Source organism: Schistocerca nitens, chromosome 11 (assembly GCF_023898315.1).
Source record: "Schistocerca nitens isolate TAMUIC-IGC-003100 chromosome 11, iqSchNite1.1, whole genome shotgun sequence".
Classification (NCBI taxonomy): Eukaryota; Metazoa; Arthropoda; class Insecta; order Orthoptera; family Acrididae; genus Schistocerca; species Schistocerca nitens.
The window spans coordinates 143625300-143646394 of NC_064624.1; the positions used below are offsets into that span (position 1 = coordinate 143625300).

A 21095-nucleotide genomic window follows, 5' to 3' on the forward strand; every position below is an offset into this window, starting at 1 on the left:
ATGAATACCTGTACATTGCTGGGTTTGTCAGCTAGTTATTTTTATAAGATATCCCTAACCGAAAGGAAATTTTTGTGTGATAGAGTTTTACCCTTAGACGACATGTTTTATTTACATTTGTTGTCTGGCTGCTGGTATCTTCAATGTGTTTAAGACATTCTGGAGTGTCCTCTCTGTTCTCATTAACTGTGAGCACTTTTCACGATTTAAAGTTCCATGTAATGGCTGATCCATGTGGGATTCTTTGTTTCACAACTGCATCTGGAACAGCCACTTTTCGAGGTGAATGACAGAAAAGTATTGCTACCTCCGCAGTAGTTCCGAGAAACGGTTTCATTTGTTTGTTTCGACTTGTCGCTTGGGCAAAAATTAAGTTCAGTGAGTGTTCATAACAATGTACGTAATACACGAAATTATGCCCTTATATTACAGTTGATTGGATTTCTGTATGATGGTCAAGCATGACGCTGGCGCCATCATAAATTTGAGATATTACGGTTTCTTTCGTTTCTTGGACAATATGGGCGAGTACATCTTTAATTGAATCAGCCAAGGAGGTACCACTGATACGCGATTGATTTGAAAACATGCAAAATCTTTCAACCGGCTCTTCAGCAGATAACAGAAAACGAAATACTACCAGTAACTGAAATTTAGAAGCTACATCAGATGTTTCATCTGCTAACAGAGACACAAAATCTGTCTTCGCTAGTTCTGCATTATCTTCGTCCAGACACACATGTAGCGTACAGTCCAATAAATTCTTCTGCATACCACTGGGTGCACCTAAAAGACAGCAGACTTGTTCACGTGCTCTTTCACATCCGCAGCTGACGCGGAAGTGAAGTTTACCCGTTCCCTAAGTATTCTAGGATTGTTAGATTGTACTGTTTCATCATGTACACGCAGCGCAAGTTCAGACTCACTGCGAGTTTGTCTTATATCGCCGTTCTGACTTTCTGTATTTTGCCTGAAAGCTAAGATGTTGCATGATTTCTGTTTTTCCAACGACTGATAATGCTAAAAAAGCATTCTTATGTCCAATAGATTCCCCACGCTTCTTAAACTTCTCTGTTAGATGACTTACTAGGAAACTATTAAGTGCGACGTCGCAGGAACAGTCTTTAGTAAGGCTTATTCGAAAGTGAAAATTATGACCAGAAAAATATTAACTGGTGATGACGCACCATGTCCACAGAAAACGAGAGTCTGGGATGCGCAGAGATCAACCTTCTATGGGGTGCATGTATTACACCTCACAAAATGGACATCGTCGACATCCAAGAAATGTTAGAAACAAACCATTAACTTGGACCATGGAAACCGAATAAAAATGGCGCGTCTCAATGATCACAAAGGTTCGCACCATCGAGATCAAAGACGAGCTCCTTGGCAGCTACGAAGCGTGCAAGGCATCCACTCTTGAAGAATGCATACAGAAATCACATTGGAGTAACAGGGTGACGAGAACTGAAGGAAAGTGATGGCGTGCAACCGAATGCGAAACAGCCTGTCGTGGAGCTTATCGTGAAACTGGCTGTCCTTTAAAGCGTTGCTGCAGGTAGTGTTATAATATGTTCTATACGCACAGAAAAGATAAACATGTGGAGGTTGAATTCATCTGGTGGTTCCAGGTGGTATGAACTGCAATGTCACACACTTTCCAGGAGCGATAGTTTGTTCTTTAGGAGTATGACTTTTATACGCAGACTACGAATCAAACAATAGCAACTTACTTTGACGAGCTATTACCCAAATGCAGTGTTCATACCACAGTTGCAGTTATCTAACGCCCGTTCTCCCACTCTTGCTTGCTATGATGTAAATATCCCCTACTGCCCTTGCCAAAGTCACTCACATGAGAAAGAATCAAGGGGCGCAAAGCAACTCTTAGTTCTTGCAGAGCAATGAATAGCGTTCCAGCATATTTACCACCCGGTTAAAGAGTCAGTTAATTGTATACGAATTGATATTCCATGATCTTGACAGAATTCTCTTGATACCTTTAATTTCCAGGGTCCCTTTCATATGTGTTTCCTCTTCAAATGCAGATTGGTTGCAGTTGAAAACAAATTCCTTACTCAACGATAGGGTAAGTTTGAACACGCCCCTACAAATTTCTGGGCCGATTCCGTAGTATGCTGCGCATCGTCAAGCTTCGTTTGAAATTTCATTGTCCTACAATTCTGTAGCACAGTTTGACGTTAAGCAAGCATCCTCTGCTTCTCTTGAAATCAGTATATGTATGTCGCGCGCAGTTTGATGTGGATGACGTAGTAGGTCACCAGCATCTACATCCCATAAATTGTATCGAGCATCCTCGAAACGCGAAAACATCAGTTTTTGTGACAAGTGCTACTTGTCTGTTCAATAACCGTAGTTTTGCTTATGCACTAACGGTCATATTTCTGCGAACTTCTTCAAAATACACTACTGGCCATTAAAATTGCTACACCACGATGATGGCGTGCTACAGAGGCGAAATTTAACCGACAGGAAGAAGATGCTGTGATATGCAAATGATTAGCTTTTCAGAGCATTCACACAAGGTTGGCGCCGGTGGCGACACCTACAACGTGCTGACATGAGGAAAGATTCCAGCCGATTTTCATACACAAACAGCAGTTGACCGGCGTTGCCTGGTGAAACGTTGTTGTGATGCCTCGTGTAAGGAGGAGAAATGCGTACCATCACGTTTCCAACTTTGATAAAGGTCGGATTGTAGCCTATCGCAATTGCGGTTTATCGTATCGCGTTGGTAGAGGTCCAATGACTGTTAGCAGAATATGGAATCGGTGGGTTCAGGAGGATAATACGGAACGCCGTGCTGGATCCCAAAGGCCTCGAATCACTAGCAGTTGAGATGACAGGCATCTTATCCGCATGGCTGTAACGTATCGTGCAGCCACGTCTCGATCCCTGAGTCAACAGGTGGGGACGCTTGCAAGACAACAACCATCTGCACGAACAGTTCGACGACGTTTGCAGCAGCATGCACTATCAGCTCAGAGTCCACGGCTGCGGTTACCCCTGACGCTGTGTCACAGACAGGAGCGCCTGCGATGTGTACTCGACGACGAACCTGGGTGCACGAATGGCAAAATGTCATTTTCTCGGATGAATCCAGGTTCTGTTACAGCATCATGATGGTCGCATCCGTGTTTGCGACATCGCGGTGAACGCACACTGGAAGCGTGTATTCGTCATCGCCTTATTGGCGTATCACCCAGCGTGATGGTATGGGGTACCATTGGTTACACGTCTCGTTCGCATTGAAGGCACTTCGAATAGTGGACGTTACATTTCAGATGTGTTACGACCCGTGGCTCTACCCTTCATTCGATGCCTGCGAAACTCTACATTTCAGTAGGATAATGCACGACCGTATGTTGCTGGTCCCATATGGGCCTTTCTGGATACAGAAAATGTTCGACTGCTACCCTAGCCAGCATATTCTCCAGATCTAATTGAGAACGTCTGGTCAATGGGGCCGAGCAACTGGCTCGTCACAATACGCGAGTCACTACTCTTGATGAACTGTGGTATCGTGTTGAAGCTGCATGGGCACGCTCTGTTTGACACAATGCCCAGGCGTATCAAGGCCGTTATTACGGCCAGAGGTCGTTTTTCTGGGTACTGATTTCTCAGGATCTATGCACAAAAATTCTGTGAAAATATAATCACTGTCAGTTGTAGTATAATCTATTTGTCCAATGAATCCACTTTTATCATCTGCATTTCTTCTTGGTGTAGCAATTTTAATGGCCAGTAGTGTATATTCGTGATTGTTGTTTTCCTATACCACGGATGGTTTTCCAAATACAAAATTACGTTTAGTACCAACTCCTAGTACCACGACTGTCCTTCAGTACGTTTCACTGGAAACGGGAACTGGGGCTCCCTGTCCGACAGTGTCGATGAACTACACCACACCTGTTTCAGTAACACTTTCTTTCTATTGCCGTGCACGTATCATCAACACTATACGCCTTTTGTACATTGTTGGCACGACACCACACATTCCACTGACTCATCTGCAGAAAGGCTAATCCTTCATCCGCCACTTCTTTCTCACTCAGCGAAATTTCTTGGGATTCTTTCTGACGGAGTCTCAACTTCGGCTACTGTTACTGAAGATATAACGCTATGTTTGCTTTGTTTATCGTTGCCATTGCTCTGCTTTGTATCAACACCATTAGCACTGTAGCACTACCGTGAGTTACTCGTCAACTAAGCAGTTCAGCTACGCTCCGTAGCCTCGTGCTGTCGACAGCATTTGATAGCTCCAGTCCCTCCCCCTGTTGGCATCTGCAGCCAGTGTTTTGTTAGCACGGTAGGCAAAATGTGGGGCGTCGAAGGACGTTAGATCTGACATGTCAAGGCATGTACAGCTTGTGCCTTTACCCTTAGCTAACAGCAAACACGGAAAACAAAATGGGTTATTGGTAGGAGTGAAGCAGGCAATGCAAATGTTGCTTTTACGTCCATTAACATTAACACACCTGGAGGATGCCTTACCTCGGCTTGTTTACGCTTGCCTTAACTCGAGCTGAGGCGGCGGCCTCTGAATTTCATAATGCCCTTCGAAGCTTTAAGGTGTTTCATCTAGAGAAATGTACTCCCGCAATTTCATTACTTCAGACTAATTATATTTTTTGCGCTGCTATTTTTTTCCGCCAGTATATTACTGGCAATGTTTCCCATCACTCCTGTCTGCTGTAGGAATGCCCATAAACTTACTCGCGGAGGTTGAGAAGAGAAAGTGAACTTTGGCAATCCCAGGAAATGCTTTCAGTCATACACTTACTATTTGAACAAGATAAAATATCACACGATAAAAATTAAAGATGCAGAAAAAATGATCTCATACGAGGCAGAAACGGTGGACGATTGTTACATTCATTTGTAATCTGCACAACCAGCTCTTTTCTGGGGCTTGTAGAGTTTCCAGACTTACGGAGGTTCCAGGCTGTGGCGGAGTGTGTTCCCACGGCCGGAGAACGCGAGCGGCCCGCGGCGCGAGTCGCCCAGTGCGGGGGTGGGGCCCGTGGCCCGCTGCGTGGGAGGCCGGCCTGCCTGCAGCCAGACACACAGGTCGGGGAGTACGTGGAGGAGGCGCGCCAGTCGGCCGTAAGCACACTTTCGCTTAATCACAATAGGAGTAGTTTCCTTTCGTGACAGAAATTGTCAGGGAAAGTCCCTGAGGCATTGGCCGTAACTGTGGCCTTATTCCAGTACGGGAAGCTTCAGGTATCGCTACACAATTGGCGGGGACAAGCTCTCGCGAGGATATACGAGAAACACCGAGTCGTACAATTTTACGTCGCAGGTTACGGAGAGCGCCAAGTGAGTCAGTCGGCCCTCAGACACGACGAGGCGGAGGTCTCCGTGTTGGGTCAGGAGCGTGGACTTCCCTCTGTACGAGTCAATTACGTTCATTGATATCAGGTGTGCATTACTCAAACGTTCGCAGTGGTTAATTACAATAGACATACAGCAATGGCATCCAAATTTTTCGGTTAACAGTAGCAGCTGCCCACAGTCCCATCAGAAGCGACTGTTTGTATGTTTACAGCCCGGTAGCCACACCGACGGCGAGAGACGTCGTCAGAATTAGCAGTCTCACTGAGCAGGTACGGAACTTTTAGAATGTTTACCGGCGAGGTCAGCTCACCGCCGAGGTAGCCTCAGCTGGACTCCCTAAGCGAAGCGGATCTGACGAGTGAAGCTGCGCGGGCTGACCGTCTGTTCCTTCACAGAGACATTACGCTTTCTTCTTTCCTTTTGCTTCATTTTGCAGTCTAACTCACTGCGGGTTTTATCGCGCATTTGCTCAAAAAGACGTGAGTCCCTCGTGAGGGAATGAGCAGGCAGAATACCTTTTGTGTGTCCAGAGATTCTGCCGTAAACTTTCTGGCAGGTGAGAACAGATCAGCGCTTTTTAGTGCAAAGCCACTCTCTGCCACTCAGTGCCTTCATTGCTGCTTTATTTGCGGCGGGGAACCGTATGTCAACCGCACTTGCATATCGGTCGACAATTTCAGTTCGATTATTTCTAAAATGATCTCAACATTTGATGAGTACTTAGCTATTACATTTGTTTTCTCCCTGCTCCGTAAGCGCTGAACGTTCCCACACAAGTACAAAGGGACAGAAGTGCAACTACGGCCTCGGAAGTGTACAGAACAACGAATGGCAGCGCCTCTGCTACTTACCTAACGAGATACCCTGGGTAAACACGGCTACAGCTAAGAGGAAAATACAGCTCGGAGGCGGATCCCAGAGATTAAAGCGAGAGGAGAGTGGTATGCCGATTAGATCATTGGGAATTCCAGCTTTTCAGGCTGCAGTTATTTTACTGTGACGCAGTACTTGGCGGGTAGACTGTGATGAGACGGGCTAAGTGTGCGGCTCTCCAGGAGATGAGAGTACAGGATGCCCGGGGTCGTCATTCACGGCCCAGCCTGGACTGGAGATCTGAAGTCACCAGGAAAGGCTCCCACCGGCTGCCGCTCCAGTCTGGAGCGCCCTACCGCCTGCACCCCAGCTGCCTCTCGGCCAGCCTGGAGTCTCCTCTCCGGCCCCGCACTGCCAGCTCTGACACCAACGTGAGACTGTTTCTTCTCTGGCGTTCTGCAAAGATATATGAGCACGGGTCCATAAGTCTTATTCCCAATCTCGCCAATCAAACCAGTTAACGATAAGTGTGATTTTCACTTAAATATTACTGTCTGCGCCTAGCCAGGTACATCGCACGTTCCTGTGGTAGCGGTGCTGGAGCAGAACAGCATGGCTGACATGCGACATTAAATTATTTTGTTGAAAGGATGTCGAAAATATCGCAAGTGAGCTGCCTCAAGGACTCAGAAATGTAACAGCTGCGATCAGTGTAACCAATTACGTATTGTATACCGAGTGACTCCCCGTGAGATGGGCGAGAGTGCAACGTGGCATTCTCCGCTCTGCTCAGGGCTTCGATGCACGGACCGCCCACACCGATGCTGCAGTCAGAACCTCGGCTCATACGGAATGACGGCACAGTGTCCAGTGTTGTACTGTCGGCGCAGCTCTTCCCGCTTCCTCGTCAAGGGGAGCCGCAGCAGTGGCCGCCGTGCTGACCGTCGGCTGACTTGTTGGCCTTTTGCTTGTAAAAGTGTGCAGCACACCTCACGCCGTGTCGATTATCGTTCGCTGCAGCTCTCTTAGTGTTTCACTTTCAGTAGCTGCTAGTACTGATGTGCATATGAGTAGCCCGTGGAAGCTCGTGAGTCAGAGTGCAGACCTCGAGGTGACTGAAGAACGTTTTGCAGATTGGCCACTGGGGTTCACAATATGCGACAGCCCGGAGCAGCCGCTCACCAGGTGGTCACCTGCGCGGCGCCTGGCAGCCCGCCTCTGGGGCTCCGGACTGCCGCCGCCGCCAGCAGGTGGAGCGGGGGAGGGAGGGTGGTGCGCCGGCTTCCTGGCGCAGCTCCGCCCCCTCACGTGGCGCCAAACCGCGAAAGTCCTCGAGGAGCTCGACTGCCTGATCGCTGACGACTGTATCGACTCCCGCTGTGTACCGAGGTATGTAGACCACTCGACGCCATTACTACTAACCGTACAACTAATTATTTCTTTAAATTTATTCTCAATGCTGTCACCTACTTTTCCTATTTTGCGATACTAACTATCTGTCAATAAGGGCACATTTGTGAGACCCAAAGAGGAAGCGCGCTAATAGCTTCTGCCGCCGCCTCTTCTGTTGACACTTTCCACCGAGCAGTCAATGGAATGTGCCTCGTGGCATACGTCTCTCTCCGCTCGCTGTCTCCGCATATCGCTACAGCAGACAGTAAATGATCTGATGATGACAGTCAAAGACTGAAAGTGGCAACTGACAACAAAAGCTTTTGCGATCGAGACTGCTAGCCTTACTAAAATTGAATTTATATCCCTATTTCCCAACCGTATGTGTCGTTTGAGATGACAACAGTAGTAGCTCGATGTCGTTGTTAGTTGTAACTCAGTTCAAAAGAGAACAATAAACACTGCAAGTGGCTAAATTAATTACTTTTCGAAACAAGCAATTATAGAGTCAACACCCTGCACCACCAGATTACAAAATACTCCACAACATTTGCTGTATATACGTAATTAAAATCTCTAAATGGCAGCAGCCAGTAACAGTAAAATTACGGAAGCCATAGGAATCGAACAGCCAACCAGTGGCACGTCAGATGTTTATTCACACTTTTACCTTGCTTTACTGTTCATTAAGCCATGTGGCTATACCTTAGCATTTATATGGGTCATTTTAGTGTTGACTGAGCTTTATGACCTGTTTTCTCTTTTCACACAATAAGTTTACACACGTTACTACTTCTTCCAAGGAAGAAAGGTTTATATCTGTTTAAACCTAGGTAAGGATTCGAATAAACTTGTGAAGTACAACTAGCTGGTGCATGATTCCCATTCTTTCCATACATCATTAACTTATAGTAAGACAGTCACATTCAAGCCAACTTTTGCTTCAAGGATCATGAAATGGCATCACAGTATTACCGCCTCTAGCCTCGAAGACTTCAACTCGGCGGGGAAGAGAGTTCCGAAAGTTTCTTCAGATACGCAGCATCTGCCCGAGGCCTCCCACTGATGCATCAGATCCCGGCTGCCACGTCTCAGCTGCTGTTCCAGACAGTACCGTACAACGTCTGCGGCTCTGAGACAGGGTTCTCTAGTGGTCGCCTCGAGGTGCTGTAGGGCGCCTGAGTGTTCGTGAAACCGGGAGTGTATGCACGCAGCCCTGGGAACACGACTGTGTGTGTCATCTTCTACAACGCAAGAGTCCAGAGAATAGGGCAACACTTCGTCACCGACAATGTTGAAATAAACGTGCTGGTTCAGGTTTACATTGACCGTAGTGACTGAATCCAAGTCGCGGTGATAGAAACACCCCTATGACACCATGGAACCACCAGTGGCTTGAACTACATCCTCTATAGGTCGTCAGTCCAATCGCCATAATTTCAGAACAGGCGAAATCGCGCGACTCGTGTGACGCACCTCCACCCAGCCACTGTCCGTCTCTGTGTGGTTTGGCCCACTCAAGACCCGCAGCTGTGTGTGTCTGTGTAAGCGGCGGTCGCTGACTCCAAATGTCGAGTCTGTGCAGCCGCCTTCCGAACGATTGCTAGGCAGCTGGTTCAGATGGAGCTGCTTTGCCAGGCATTGGCAATTTGCGTCCGGTTTGAAAGAGATCGCCAGTCACTTGGAGTGACACTCGTCAACAGCCCTGTCGGCTGGGATCTTTTTACGCCACTGCCTCACATCACTACGAGTGGTTCACCATTCGTTGCAGATACTTGGACAGTCCACATTGATAGACCAACAGATCGTGTAACTTTAGTAGTGGTGTGGTCGTGGACATGTCGAAACGCAAAAATTCCTTTCTGCCAATTCTCGACATCTCCACGTCGACGCGGGTGACCGCCCTGATCCCACGCGAGCGACTGGCACGTACACACCGGATTGTCACCTCACCGTCACCACTGACGTCAACGGTGGAGCGTCACGTGACCGCCTGGTTCCTCCCCTGCAGCACGGCATCCAGCCCTCCAAAGCGACCTCTGTGCTCAAATAAGTGGAGGCATAGCATTTCTTCTGATGAGATTAGTTCATGCTTTCCAGAAGCTCTGCGTTTTGTACACTTTTAGCCAACACTTAATTCGTCTATGATAAGCATCAGGTGGGAAATAACTTTGTAGTTGGCGACTTCAAGCACACTTTGTTCGTTTTTAATTTCACTCATAAATGGTGTACCATAATCGGTAGATTACTTTCTTTCTACAAAAGATCGTTTTACGATCGCCACCCAAGTGTTGTTATTGCTGTTAGAGGCATATGTGTACTGTTCACTGAACATACACAAATTTCCAATTGCATATAATGCCGTTTTAATATCATAAAGGAAAACGTTCCTGATGTTCTGCAACTACTACTTACATAATCACGGACTAGGATTCATGTTCTTATGCTGAGATATGATGGGTTGTGATTAAATTCGTAACATCTGCACAACATTGGGAAAATGTTTCCGTTGTGATATTATTTTCGTGCTCTGTCGATGATCGAACGATAATTCATTTACTTAGTTTCATTTTCTGTCAAATATGGTTATGTCTCCGTCATACACACATGAAAAAAGTTTTGCATCACCCCAGTTCCCTGAACTGCTGAAGATAGACGTTGACTGTGGATATTGTATCACAGTTACAGTCCCTTCGACTGTTCAGAGATGTCACTAAACCCGCCCAAAGACGTAAACAACCGTGCATGAGCAGCGCTTATTAGACGGAAGGGATCCGACAGTTCCAGTCGTTCCACCAGGAGGGAGGTACACGGCTGGTGTTGTCTGTAGTTGAACCACGCCTAGACGGTCAATACCACGGTTCGATCGCGTCCGCATTGTTGCTTTGTGCCAGGAAGGGCTCTGAACAGGAGAAGTGTCCAGGCTTCTTGGAGTGAACCAAGGCGATGTTGTTCGGACATGGAAGAGATACAGAGAGACAGGAACTGCAAATCACATGCCTCGCTCAGGCCGCCCAAGGGCTGCTGCTACTTCAGTGGATAACTGCTACCTACGGATTATGGCTCGGAGAAACCCTGACAGCAACGCCACTATGTTGAATAACGCTTTTCGTGCAGCCACAGGACGTCCTGTTACAACTGAAACTGTGCGCAATCGGCTGCATAATGCGCAACTTCACTCCCGACGTCCGTGGCGAAGTCCATCTTTGGAACCACGACACCGTGCAGCGCGGTACGTGACCCACCAACCAGTCTGAGGGATCTACGCCGATTCGCCGTTGAGGAGTGAGACAATCTGGACCAACAGTGCCTTGAAAAACTTGTGGATAGCATGCCACGACGAATACAGGCATGTATCGATGCCAGAGGACGTGCCGCTGGGTATTACAGGTACCAGTGTGTACAGCATCTGGACCATCACCTCTGAAGGTCTCGCTGTATGGTGGAACAACGTGAAACGTGTGGTTTTCTTGACCAATAAAAAGAGCGGAAATGATGTTTATATTGATATCTATTCCAATTTTTTGTACAGGTTCCGGAACTCTCGGAACCGAGGTGATGCAATCTATTTTTTGATGTGTGTATTAAGTAGTGAAATACATCTCAACATATCCATATCTTACTAAGCGAGCTAATAAGATTGCTGAAACGTTGACCTGTCACATTCAAAAGGGTAGTTAGATTAGAGAGGAAGACTCTAAAGCAGTAGATGAGTTGTCCTATTCAGGCAGCCACATAATTGTTTGCAGCCGAAGTAGACAGGACATAAAATACAGACTGGCTAGGGCTTGGAAAACATCTCTGGAAAAGAGTAATTGTTTTGCTGTTTAACATAAATTTGACCTTTACGCTGTCATTTCTTAAGGTATTTGTCACGAGTGTAGTCTTGTATGGAAGTGAAACATGGATGGTAAGCAGCTGACACAAGAAGAGAATATGAGATACTGAGATGTAGTGCTAGAGCAAACTGCTGAAGAACAGGTGTTTACATGGTTTAATTAATGAGAAGATACTGAATCGAATGAGAGACAGTAAAAAATATGCCACAAGTTGACTGAAGGAAGGCATCAGTTGACAGAACACCTGGGACGTTAGCGAATCGTCAGTTTGGTAATGGAGAAGTAGTGTGGGGAGAAAAACTTGTAGGGGGACACCGAGTGATGAGTACAGCAAACAGGTTCAGACGAATGCAGGCTGCAGTAGTGGAGGGGCTCGCACAGGATACTGTAGCATGGAGAGCGGCATCGAACCGGTCTTCGAACTAACAATGACAACGACAAATAACTACGACAATTGTAATGATAACAGAAATAACGTTATTTCTCACTAATCTGAAACCTGAATCTTGCTGACAGATGGAAACTGTGTGCCAGGCCGGCACTCAAACCCAGTCCTCCTCCTTTTGCGGACACTTCTCACACCAACTGTAGTACCGAGATATGAACAACAATGTGGGCATTGTCGGTCCGCCTTGATGCAAAATACTTTTGTTGTTCATTTATTTATTTATTCATTGCCCATGTTAGTTTCAGAGACAAATATCGCCATCAATGTAAAACATGCAGAAAATAGCACAGCTATAAAACGGTGTAAAACGTTATTACATGTTTACTGTTTGTTTTTTAAATATTGTGTTCTGTGGGTACTTTTATAATAGCTTATTTATTATACATTACAGCGTGGTTTTAAGATTCTTGTTGGTGTTTGGGGCATATTTTCTGTGGTTTTCTGCTGCCGTTTTTCTCAACATAAATCATGTCATTTGCAACTGTGTGAGCGCTGAACAAAACTACTTCACTTTCAGCAACAACTTCTGTTTGCATAAAGAGGGGCTAACCATGGGAAATTAGTAGGCATATTCTTGGATCGTATAGAGAACACAATATTCAACAACTTTTTAAAACAAGATGAGTACAAAATAATTGACTGGTACCGATACGAGGATGACATAATTGGCTTATAGATGAAACACAAAACAGTTGAAGAGCTACACAGTAACATCAACACAGTACTACCTCAGTCCCACTTCACAAAGGAAAGAGAAAAAAAACAAGAATCTAAATTTCTTGAATCTTACAGTTACAAGAAACAAGCACCAACATTATTTTTCCATCTTCAGAAAATCCACATCCACAACCACTGCTACCTATATCTCATCCAACCACTATACATTCAGTAAATATGCCAGCGTTGCACCCATGCTCCACAGGATAAATAGAACACGCCTTAAACTGAAGAGTACACACAGGAACTAAATATAATCAAACACAGCCGGCCAGAGTGGCCGAGCGGTTCTAGGCGCTACAGTCTGGAACCACGCGACCGCTACGGTCGCATGTTCGAATCCTGCATCGGGCATGGATGTGTGTGATGTCCTTAGGTTAGTGAGGTTTGAGTAGTTCTAAGTTCTACGGGACTGATGACCACAGCAGTTAATTCCCATAGTGCTCAGAGCCATTTGAACCATTTATAATCAATCAAATTGCTGTTGAAAATGACTACAAAACCGATATAAACAAGCTCAACAGCAAGGTAAATATGAAACATAAAAATAGTGGCCACCCAATCAAAAGCACAAGAAAAGAATCTGAAAACCCACAGGCCAAACACACAGACAGCAGACCACATCACTTCAGGAAACGGGAACATATGGTACGCACTGACATACAGTAATAAAATATCACATAGAACTGGAAACATCTTGAAAAAGCAAGGGATCCCAATAACATTCTAAACAAACAACATAGTTCATAAAAGGCTAAGACCAGACAAAAGAATCTCAGAAAAATTCAGCATGCTGGAATATACCAGTTCACATGTAACTGCTATCAGACCTAACCCATAGGAGAAACAAAAATAATACATAAACAAATTTTTAAAAAAACTTTTAATTTATATATTAAATATAAATGAAGTGTCAAAAATATCCGAACGAAGTACACAGAGTCCTAAAAAGTGACAGCACACATTCCACTTTCGCAAGACACCCAATGAACAAAAACTGTACCTCTACTAATATCGAAAGTGATCTACACATAACAGAATGCACACACACGCAAAAAGACATAAACGAAGAACAGAACTTCCGCTACAATTGTCATAGCGTCCTTGTAACATGCGATACATTTCTCGCGACACATGCTAGTGGCAAGATGGCGTAAAGTTTTGGATTATGAACGAAGTGCGAAACTTACGTTTTTCTGTGTGTAAAACTAGTTGAAAGCCGTGCCGCGAACGTAAGTACACGCGAAACTATGTAACAACCGAGTACACATCAAAACTGTATCCACAACACTACGGCAATCCCAACTGTGTAACGGTGACATACATAAGTTAATGTTTTTGTATTTGTTTAGTAATAGCCGCTCATACAGTTGCAGATGACATAACCTATGCCGCGAAAAACGGCAACAGAGGCACACAGAAAAATATGCCCCAAACACCAACAACAATCTTAAAACCATGCCGTACTGTATAATAAATAAGGTATTATGAAAGTACTCACGGAAAACAGTACTTATAAAACAAACAGTACACATATAATAATGTTTTACAGTATTTTATAACTATGCTATTCTCTGCATGTTTTAGATATAAAGACCCCATGACCCATTCATGATGGCGACATTTGTCGCTGAAACTAGATTGGGGAATAAATAACTAAACAACAAAATCGTTTTGCATCCAGAAGGACTCACAGTTCCCTTTTTTTGTATGCAAACACCATCTGGAAGAGTTCCAAATAAAATTATTCTATGGAGACATGAGTCACGATTGTACTCACAGCTTCAGTTTTGACTTTTTCTTTTCTCCGGCACCTCGTTCTCGGAATGATAAGACGTCAGCCACGGCATTTTGGTACGCATGTTCCTGTCTTGGAAGAGGCGTATGAGGAGCTGGAAAGAAGACAGGACGACAGGCAACTCCTACGGACAGCTAAAGCAAGAGATAAGGCGACCAAGGATATAACATCAGTGAGGCCGATAAAGGATAAATCAGGTGTAGTATTATACGACCTTGAGAAAATCCTGAATAGGTGGTGGGAGTACTTTCAAAGGCTATTGAATGAGGAAAATGTATGAGATAAGTATGAGTATGGAGATATAAATGAAAGTGTGGCCCAGAGTATAAGTAGGAAAGAAGTCCAACATGCGATGAAGAAAATGAAAAATGGGAGGCCCTAGGAGCTGACCAAATCCCAATAGAAGCATGGAGAAGTCTGGAAGAACAGGGTACTGATATTCTCTGGGATCTAATGCAGAAGATCTGGAAAGGAGAAAGAACGCCGCATGTGTGGAGAAGCAGTATGCTTCTATATAAGGGCAATTATAGAGGGATAAAAGTGATGTTCCACACAATGAAGATCTTGGAAAGGATATTTGAGAACAGGGTGCGTCTAGAAACCAACGTATGTAAAGAACAGTTTGGATTTATGCCGGGAAGAGGAAAAACCAACAAAGGATGCGAAAAATCTATATATTAACCTGCAAGGAGAACAACTGATGATCAAGAAATTTAAATACCTAGGCTCTTACATAAAAAGTAATGGAGGTCGAAATACAGCAGCGGATAAATAGTTATGGATGAACTGGAGGAAACTGAGCTGAGTACTGTGTGATAAGAAGGTTAGCTGCAGAATGAAAGGAAAGTTTTACAAGTCTGCAGTGAGGCCTGCGATGCTGTATAGTGCAAAAACTTGCCCAATTACAAAAGTCCAAGAGAAAAAGATGGAAGTGGCTGGAATGAGAATGATAAGGTGGATGAGTGGGGTGACACGAAAGGATAGACTAAGGAAAGTGTACACCAGGGGAACAGTGAAAGTGGAGCCCATAGGGAAGAAGATCCAAGAAAGTAGGCTGAGATGGTATTTACACGTGCAGAGAAGAGGGGAGTACTATGCGGGGAGAAGAGTTGAAGACCTAGAAATCGAAAAATCGAGGAGAAGAGGAAGACCGAAACTGAGGTGGAAAGACAAGGTAGCAGGAGACCTACGGGAGAAAAGATGGCTCAGAGAAGAAGCACTGGATAGGAATTTATGGAAGAGAAGAATCCAGCAAAACAACGCCGACCCCACATGGTGCGGGAAAAGGCTGATATGACGATTATGAGGATGACAATGATGTTCCTGTCATTTGTTTGGAATGATTTGGGCAAACAGTAGCAAGCATAAGTCACAATAGACGGATCAGGTATCCTTGTTTGACAAACAGTTTAGGAGCTTTTCAAATCGCTGCTTCTAACACTCTGACCTCGTATACAGGATGATGCTGGCTGTGTAATTCCCACCAGATGTTCTGATTATGTTACTTCGTGATCTTCCTAAATTACTTCAGGCAAATGCCCAGATGATTCCTTCCATGACCTCACGGCCAACTGGCTGCTCATCCTCGTTAAACTAGACTTACGGGTGTCCACAGTTGTCAACGTGTGAAGCTACCGATGCCCAGTTTTCATCAAAGATGGATCCTCGAAGGAATAAAATTGCACTACACCTGCTACACGAACCGGGACGAGGGTGCTCAGACCGGCTGATGGTGTCAGAACCCTCTCCACACTCGTCACGTGAGCTCGCGAGGGCCGCCTTCCAGGACTGTGGCGGTGCAGGCCCGAGGAGCGACGCCTCGGCCATGTGTGGGCAGCACGACGAGGGTCACGGGCAGGCGTGTCGCGGGGGAGCTGCTGGGCTCCTGCTGCACATGTCGGACATTAATGACCTGGCAGACGTAGTTAACAGTCACTGCACAGACGGTGTAGTTGACTGTACCAAAGTGAACATGGTCAGGGAAGGAGGGGACATGTTGGATTCTGCTCGCGACGACAACGTACAGGAGGTCGCGCTGTCAGGATTTATAAGTGGGCATCCGAGGCTGCCGTCGAATGACAGCACAGGAAAATAGCTAAAATAAAGAGGATATATTTCAGTGCACACTGTGCAAGGAGCGCGCCTAGAGACGGAAGTTACCAGGTTTAGGCCATTCTAGGAGGCCAAACTACTAATTGAAGATGGCAACGGAAGGGGAGGCGATTCACATTAACTGATGTTGGTGGCCATTCGTGGAACGTCTCCCAAGAAAGACGTCTGTTCTGCTCGAGGTCTGGATCACGAGAGAGGGAAGCAACCGTGTTCTGCATTGCAGAGTGCTCCAGTGTCCCCACACGTGACCTGTATCCTACACACGCTACTGGGTAAAACCGATGGCGTGAATTCACTAGCAGTCTCAGCACAGGGCTCAAGGCGTCTTTTGTCAGCAGCTTCAACTGGGCAGAACTGCCACAGTCATGGAAGGCAGGCAACTTCTGTCACGTAGGCACAGCGTAAGTTGCTCTGGGAGAAGTAAAGATTTCATTGGGCCTTTGGAGTAAGTACTTTAAACCATTTCACTAAAATATTCCTTTACTGGCTATCAGCACGTCCAAAAGTACTACCTCAAAGCAAAAGCACCGCATGTACCTAATCACATCTGGATAAGATCTTAACCTTCGAGCTGGACAGTGTCATTTATCACAAATTTCTTTCTATATGCATTGTTAACTGTCTTACGCATTTTCGAGAACTACTTGAAACTTTTCACATGTAAGCGCTGTTCTCCTATGCCTTTTGCTAGAGAAAGCTGCGGTCTGAGCTGAAGGTAGTAGAGGTGCTTTTCCTTTTTCTCTCGTCCTCTTTTCTTGGTGGCAGGCTACCCAACTGTTTCAACCCACGGATCTTTGAATTTCTCTAGGAAAGTTGCTACGTTGACAGGAACTGAAGCAACCTTATCTGTTTTGACTAGCTGAAGCCTCGCAAGGGAAAATGCTAAGTCTTTCAAGGAAAATGCTTCTTTTCTGGATTTACCTCATTTGCGTCGAAAATGATTTCTCTTATTCCAGCTATATCCATTACAGAATAGGATACGACCAGTGGCCATCTTCTTGTGACCCATGCTATGGAATACGCTCTTCCCAGTTGATCGACTATGTAGACCCATCCATTTGAGACATTGTAATAAATGCCTTATTGCAACAAGTTTATCAGTTGCTCTCCCATCTTGTCTTGAGCTTTTGTCGTCAAAACGGATGCAACGTAAAAGGAACAGCAGTCTTCTATAGCTCGTCACAGCTCCCGTAATCTCCATACTTCTGCCATCTGCTCTCCACAGTTCGACAACATGAGTGTGGCTGGCTTGCCTAATCCCAGAGAGGTAAAGCAATCCCAGTAATGCCATTATTTCTTCTTCTGTAGTGTTTTTAGCATCCCTTTCTCTTGAATACTGTACACTTTCTTTCTTAGACTGAGTACAGAAGAGTGTGTACTTAATATTTTGTCAAACGTTTCCAGGCTAAGTACTGTCCATTTCACTTATGACCTTTCTGGATTCACTTTCTGACCCAGGAAATATTTTTACAATATTCTTTCTTTTTGTTTTTATGACTACATTAGCGCATAATTGATTCCATTTTCATTTTTATCTTTCCTAATAAAAATATAAACAGTGGAGAGCGACTGTTTGCGGTCATCGTCTGAATTGTGTTCCCGTTCGGGATCCGAACCTCGGTCACGTCGTGTGGCAAACTGTTCCTCTTCTTCCTCAGCGTCATCGCCAATATTCTTGCCTGATTCGGTGTCGAACCCTGGATCCTCGTCGAGTGGCCACGCAGCCTCCTCGTTGTCGGCCAGCTTTGTTGTGGCCTGTACAGGGTGGCAGGGCCAGCTTGTGGACAAAAGGTAACGAGATGAGAGTGAAAGGAACGCCACTTACACAACTGGGCGCGTTGTGTACCTTGTATTCTAAGACGGCACACGCGTTGTTTATTTTACGTTTCTGCTGCTCACTTGGACGTGTGACAACACAACTTACCACTGAGCTAGCAGAAGCTATAATGGCAATTTTATAACAGCAATGCAATTTTTTTTATTTATTATGCAGAGAATTGGACAAGACAATGCCATCTGCGGTTGGCGCGTTTTACGCATAGTCGCGCTCAATCGAGAGTTAAACTGCAGTGAAGACCGAAAACTTCCTTTACTTGTTTGTAAACGTAATACTGTGCACTTAAAAAATAAGCAGATAATAGTTATCCTACACCTGCCATACCAGTGAGTAATATATGGAATCAGTCGGTTTACTGAAACACGTAGATGTACGAAACACAGAAATCTGTACTGGCATTCGCAATTATTCCCTTAAAGCCTACCTGTAAATAAAAGTTATTTGAAAACGTCCTGCCTTCAACAAAACACAGTTTCTTCTTTTTCACCCATACATGTTTCGGCGAAGCTTTACCGTCATGAGAGGTTCCCTTCATTTTTCTGCCGAACAAAGAATATATTCAAACTTCCTGGCAGATTAAAACTGTGTGCCGGACCGAGACTCGAACTCGGGACTTCCGCCTTTTGCGGGCAAGCGCTCTACCAACTGAGCTACCCAAGCACGACTCACGCCGCGTCCTCACAGCTTTCAATCCGCCAGTACCTCGTTGAGTCGTGTTTGGGTAGCTCAGTTGTAATAAAAAAAAACTGAGCTAATCGATCAACAACGAACTTAAACGGATGTCTTACGACGTCCGCCCCGAGCAAAAAAAAAAAAAAAAAAAAAAAAAGTTGGTAGAGCGCTTGCTCGCGAAAGGCGAAGGTCCCCAGTTCGAGTCTCGGTCCGGCACACAGTTTTAATCTGCCAGGAAGTTTCGTATCAGCGCACGCTCCGCTGTAAAGTGAAAATTTCGCTCTAGAAACATCCCCCTGGCTGTGGGTAATCCATGTCTCCGCAATATCGTTTTTTCCAGGAGTGCTGGTTTCTGCAAGGTTCGCAGGAGAGCTTCTGTAAAGTTTGGAAGGTAGGAGACGAGGTATTGGCGGAATTAAAGCTGTGAAGACGGGGCGTGAGTCGTGCTTGGGTAGCTCAGTTCGCGTGGCCAGCACTCTGGCTTTAGCTGTCGCCGCGGTCGCACGCTCCTCAAGTTTGCTCCGTGAACGTTCAGTGTTTTCGTGTTTCGTGACTGTTTATTGGCTTTTTGAACGTGAGTTAAGTGTTACAAATTGAGCTATTGGTCTCCGTTCATGTCGTCTTTCTACACATGCTTTTCCATTGATAAATGGATTATCAGCCCATTATGTACAATTGATTAAATTAGAAAACACAGCAAAGTGTACAGTTCAGAAACCATGAAATAAAACTGTAAGGTTGCTCAACCCAGTGTTTATTGAGCAATTCAGAGAAAATTTTATAAATGTTAATTGGGGAGATGTATATAATGAGCCAAATGCACTTGTACCTGGGCATGGCCCGTGAGCCAATATCTTGGCCACCCCATTTCTACACTCCTCGTTTCCTTCGTAATTCCTACAAACACTAACACCTGTACTCGTACTGATAACTAATTTAAATACAACCTACTGGTGAATTTTGCTTAATAGGTATTAGGCCACTGTCCATGGCATATTTGTGTGCCTAAGACTTCGTCTGCTAAATGTGGAGGCACCACCAGAGGCAATAAACAATGACACAACACTAACTTGTGGAGAGAGACCTATCCGAGATTTCAATTTTGATGTATTCTAGAGCTTCCAGCAGATAAGGGCAACGCTACAATGCTCATGAAATAATGAACCTGTTGTTGTTGTGGTCTTCAGTCCTGAGACTGGTTTGATGCAGCTCTCCATGCTACTCTATCCTGTGCAAGCTTCTTCATCTCCCAGTACCTACTGCAACCTACATCCTTCTGAATCTGCTTCGTGTATTCATCTCTTGGTCTCCCTCTACGATTTTTACCCTCCACGCTGCCCTCCAATGCTAAATTTGTGATCCCTTGATGCCTCAAAACATGTCCTACCGACCGATCCCTTCTTCTAGTCAAGTTGTGCCACAAACTTCTCTTCTCCCCAATCCTATTCAATACCTCCTCATTAGTTACGTGATCTACCCACCTTATCTTCAGCATTCTTCTGTAGCACCACATTTCGAAAGCTTCTATTCTCTTCTTGTCCAAACTAGTTATCGTCCATGTCTCACTTCCATACATGGCTACACTCCATACAAATACTTTCAGGAACGACTTCCTGACACCTAAATCTATACTCGATGTTAACAAATTTCTCTTCTTGAGAAACGCTTTCCTTGCCATTGCCAGTCTACATTTTATATCCTCTCTACTTCGACCATCATCAGTTATTTTACTCCCTAAATAGCAAAACTCCTTTACTACTTTAAGTGTCTCATTTCCTAATCTAATTCCCTCAGCATCACCCGACTTAATTTGACTACATTCCATTATCCTCGATTTGCTTTTGTTGATGTTCATCTTATATCCTCCTTTCAAGACACTGTCCTTTCCGTTCAACTGCTCTTCCAAGTCCATTGCTGTCTCTGACAGAATTACAATGTCATCGGCGAACCTCAAAGTTTTTACTTCTTCTCCATGAATTTTAATACCTACTCCGAATTTTTCTTTTGTTTCCTTTACTGCTTGCTCAATATACAGATTGAATAACATCGGGGAGAGGCTACAACCCTGTCTCACTCCTTTCCCAACCACTGCTTCCCTTTCAT

At 45.0% G+C, this 21095-nt stretch overlaps 2 protein-coding genes across 2 annotated transcripts in view; one reads left to right on the forward strand and one right to left on the reverse strand.

Moving 5' to 3' along the window:
• LOC126213515 (poly [ADP-ribose] polymerase tankyrase-1-like) overlaps positions 1 to 21095 on the reverse strand; it is a 586304-nt gene that overhangs the window by 441669 nt on the left and 123540 nt on the right. The gene's annotated exons all lie outside the window — the stretch shown is intronic.
• LOC126213513 (uncharacterized) overlaps positions 1 to 21095 on the forward strand; it is an 84151-nt gene that overhangs the window by 3934 nt on the left and 59122 nt on the right. Inside the window, exon 2 of the mRNA XM_049941345.1 lies at positions 7311 to 7566. Coding sequence (XP_049797302.1) covers positions 7311 to 7566 — 256 coding nt within the window. The remainder of the gene's footprint in view (positions 1 to 7310; positions 7567 to 21095) is intronic.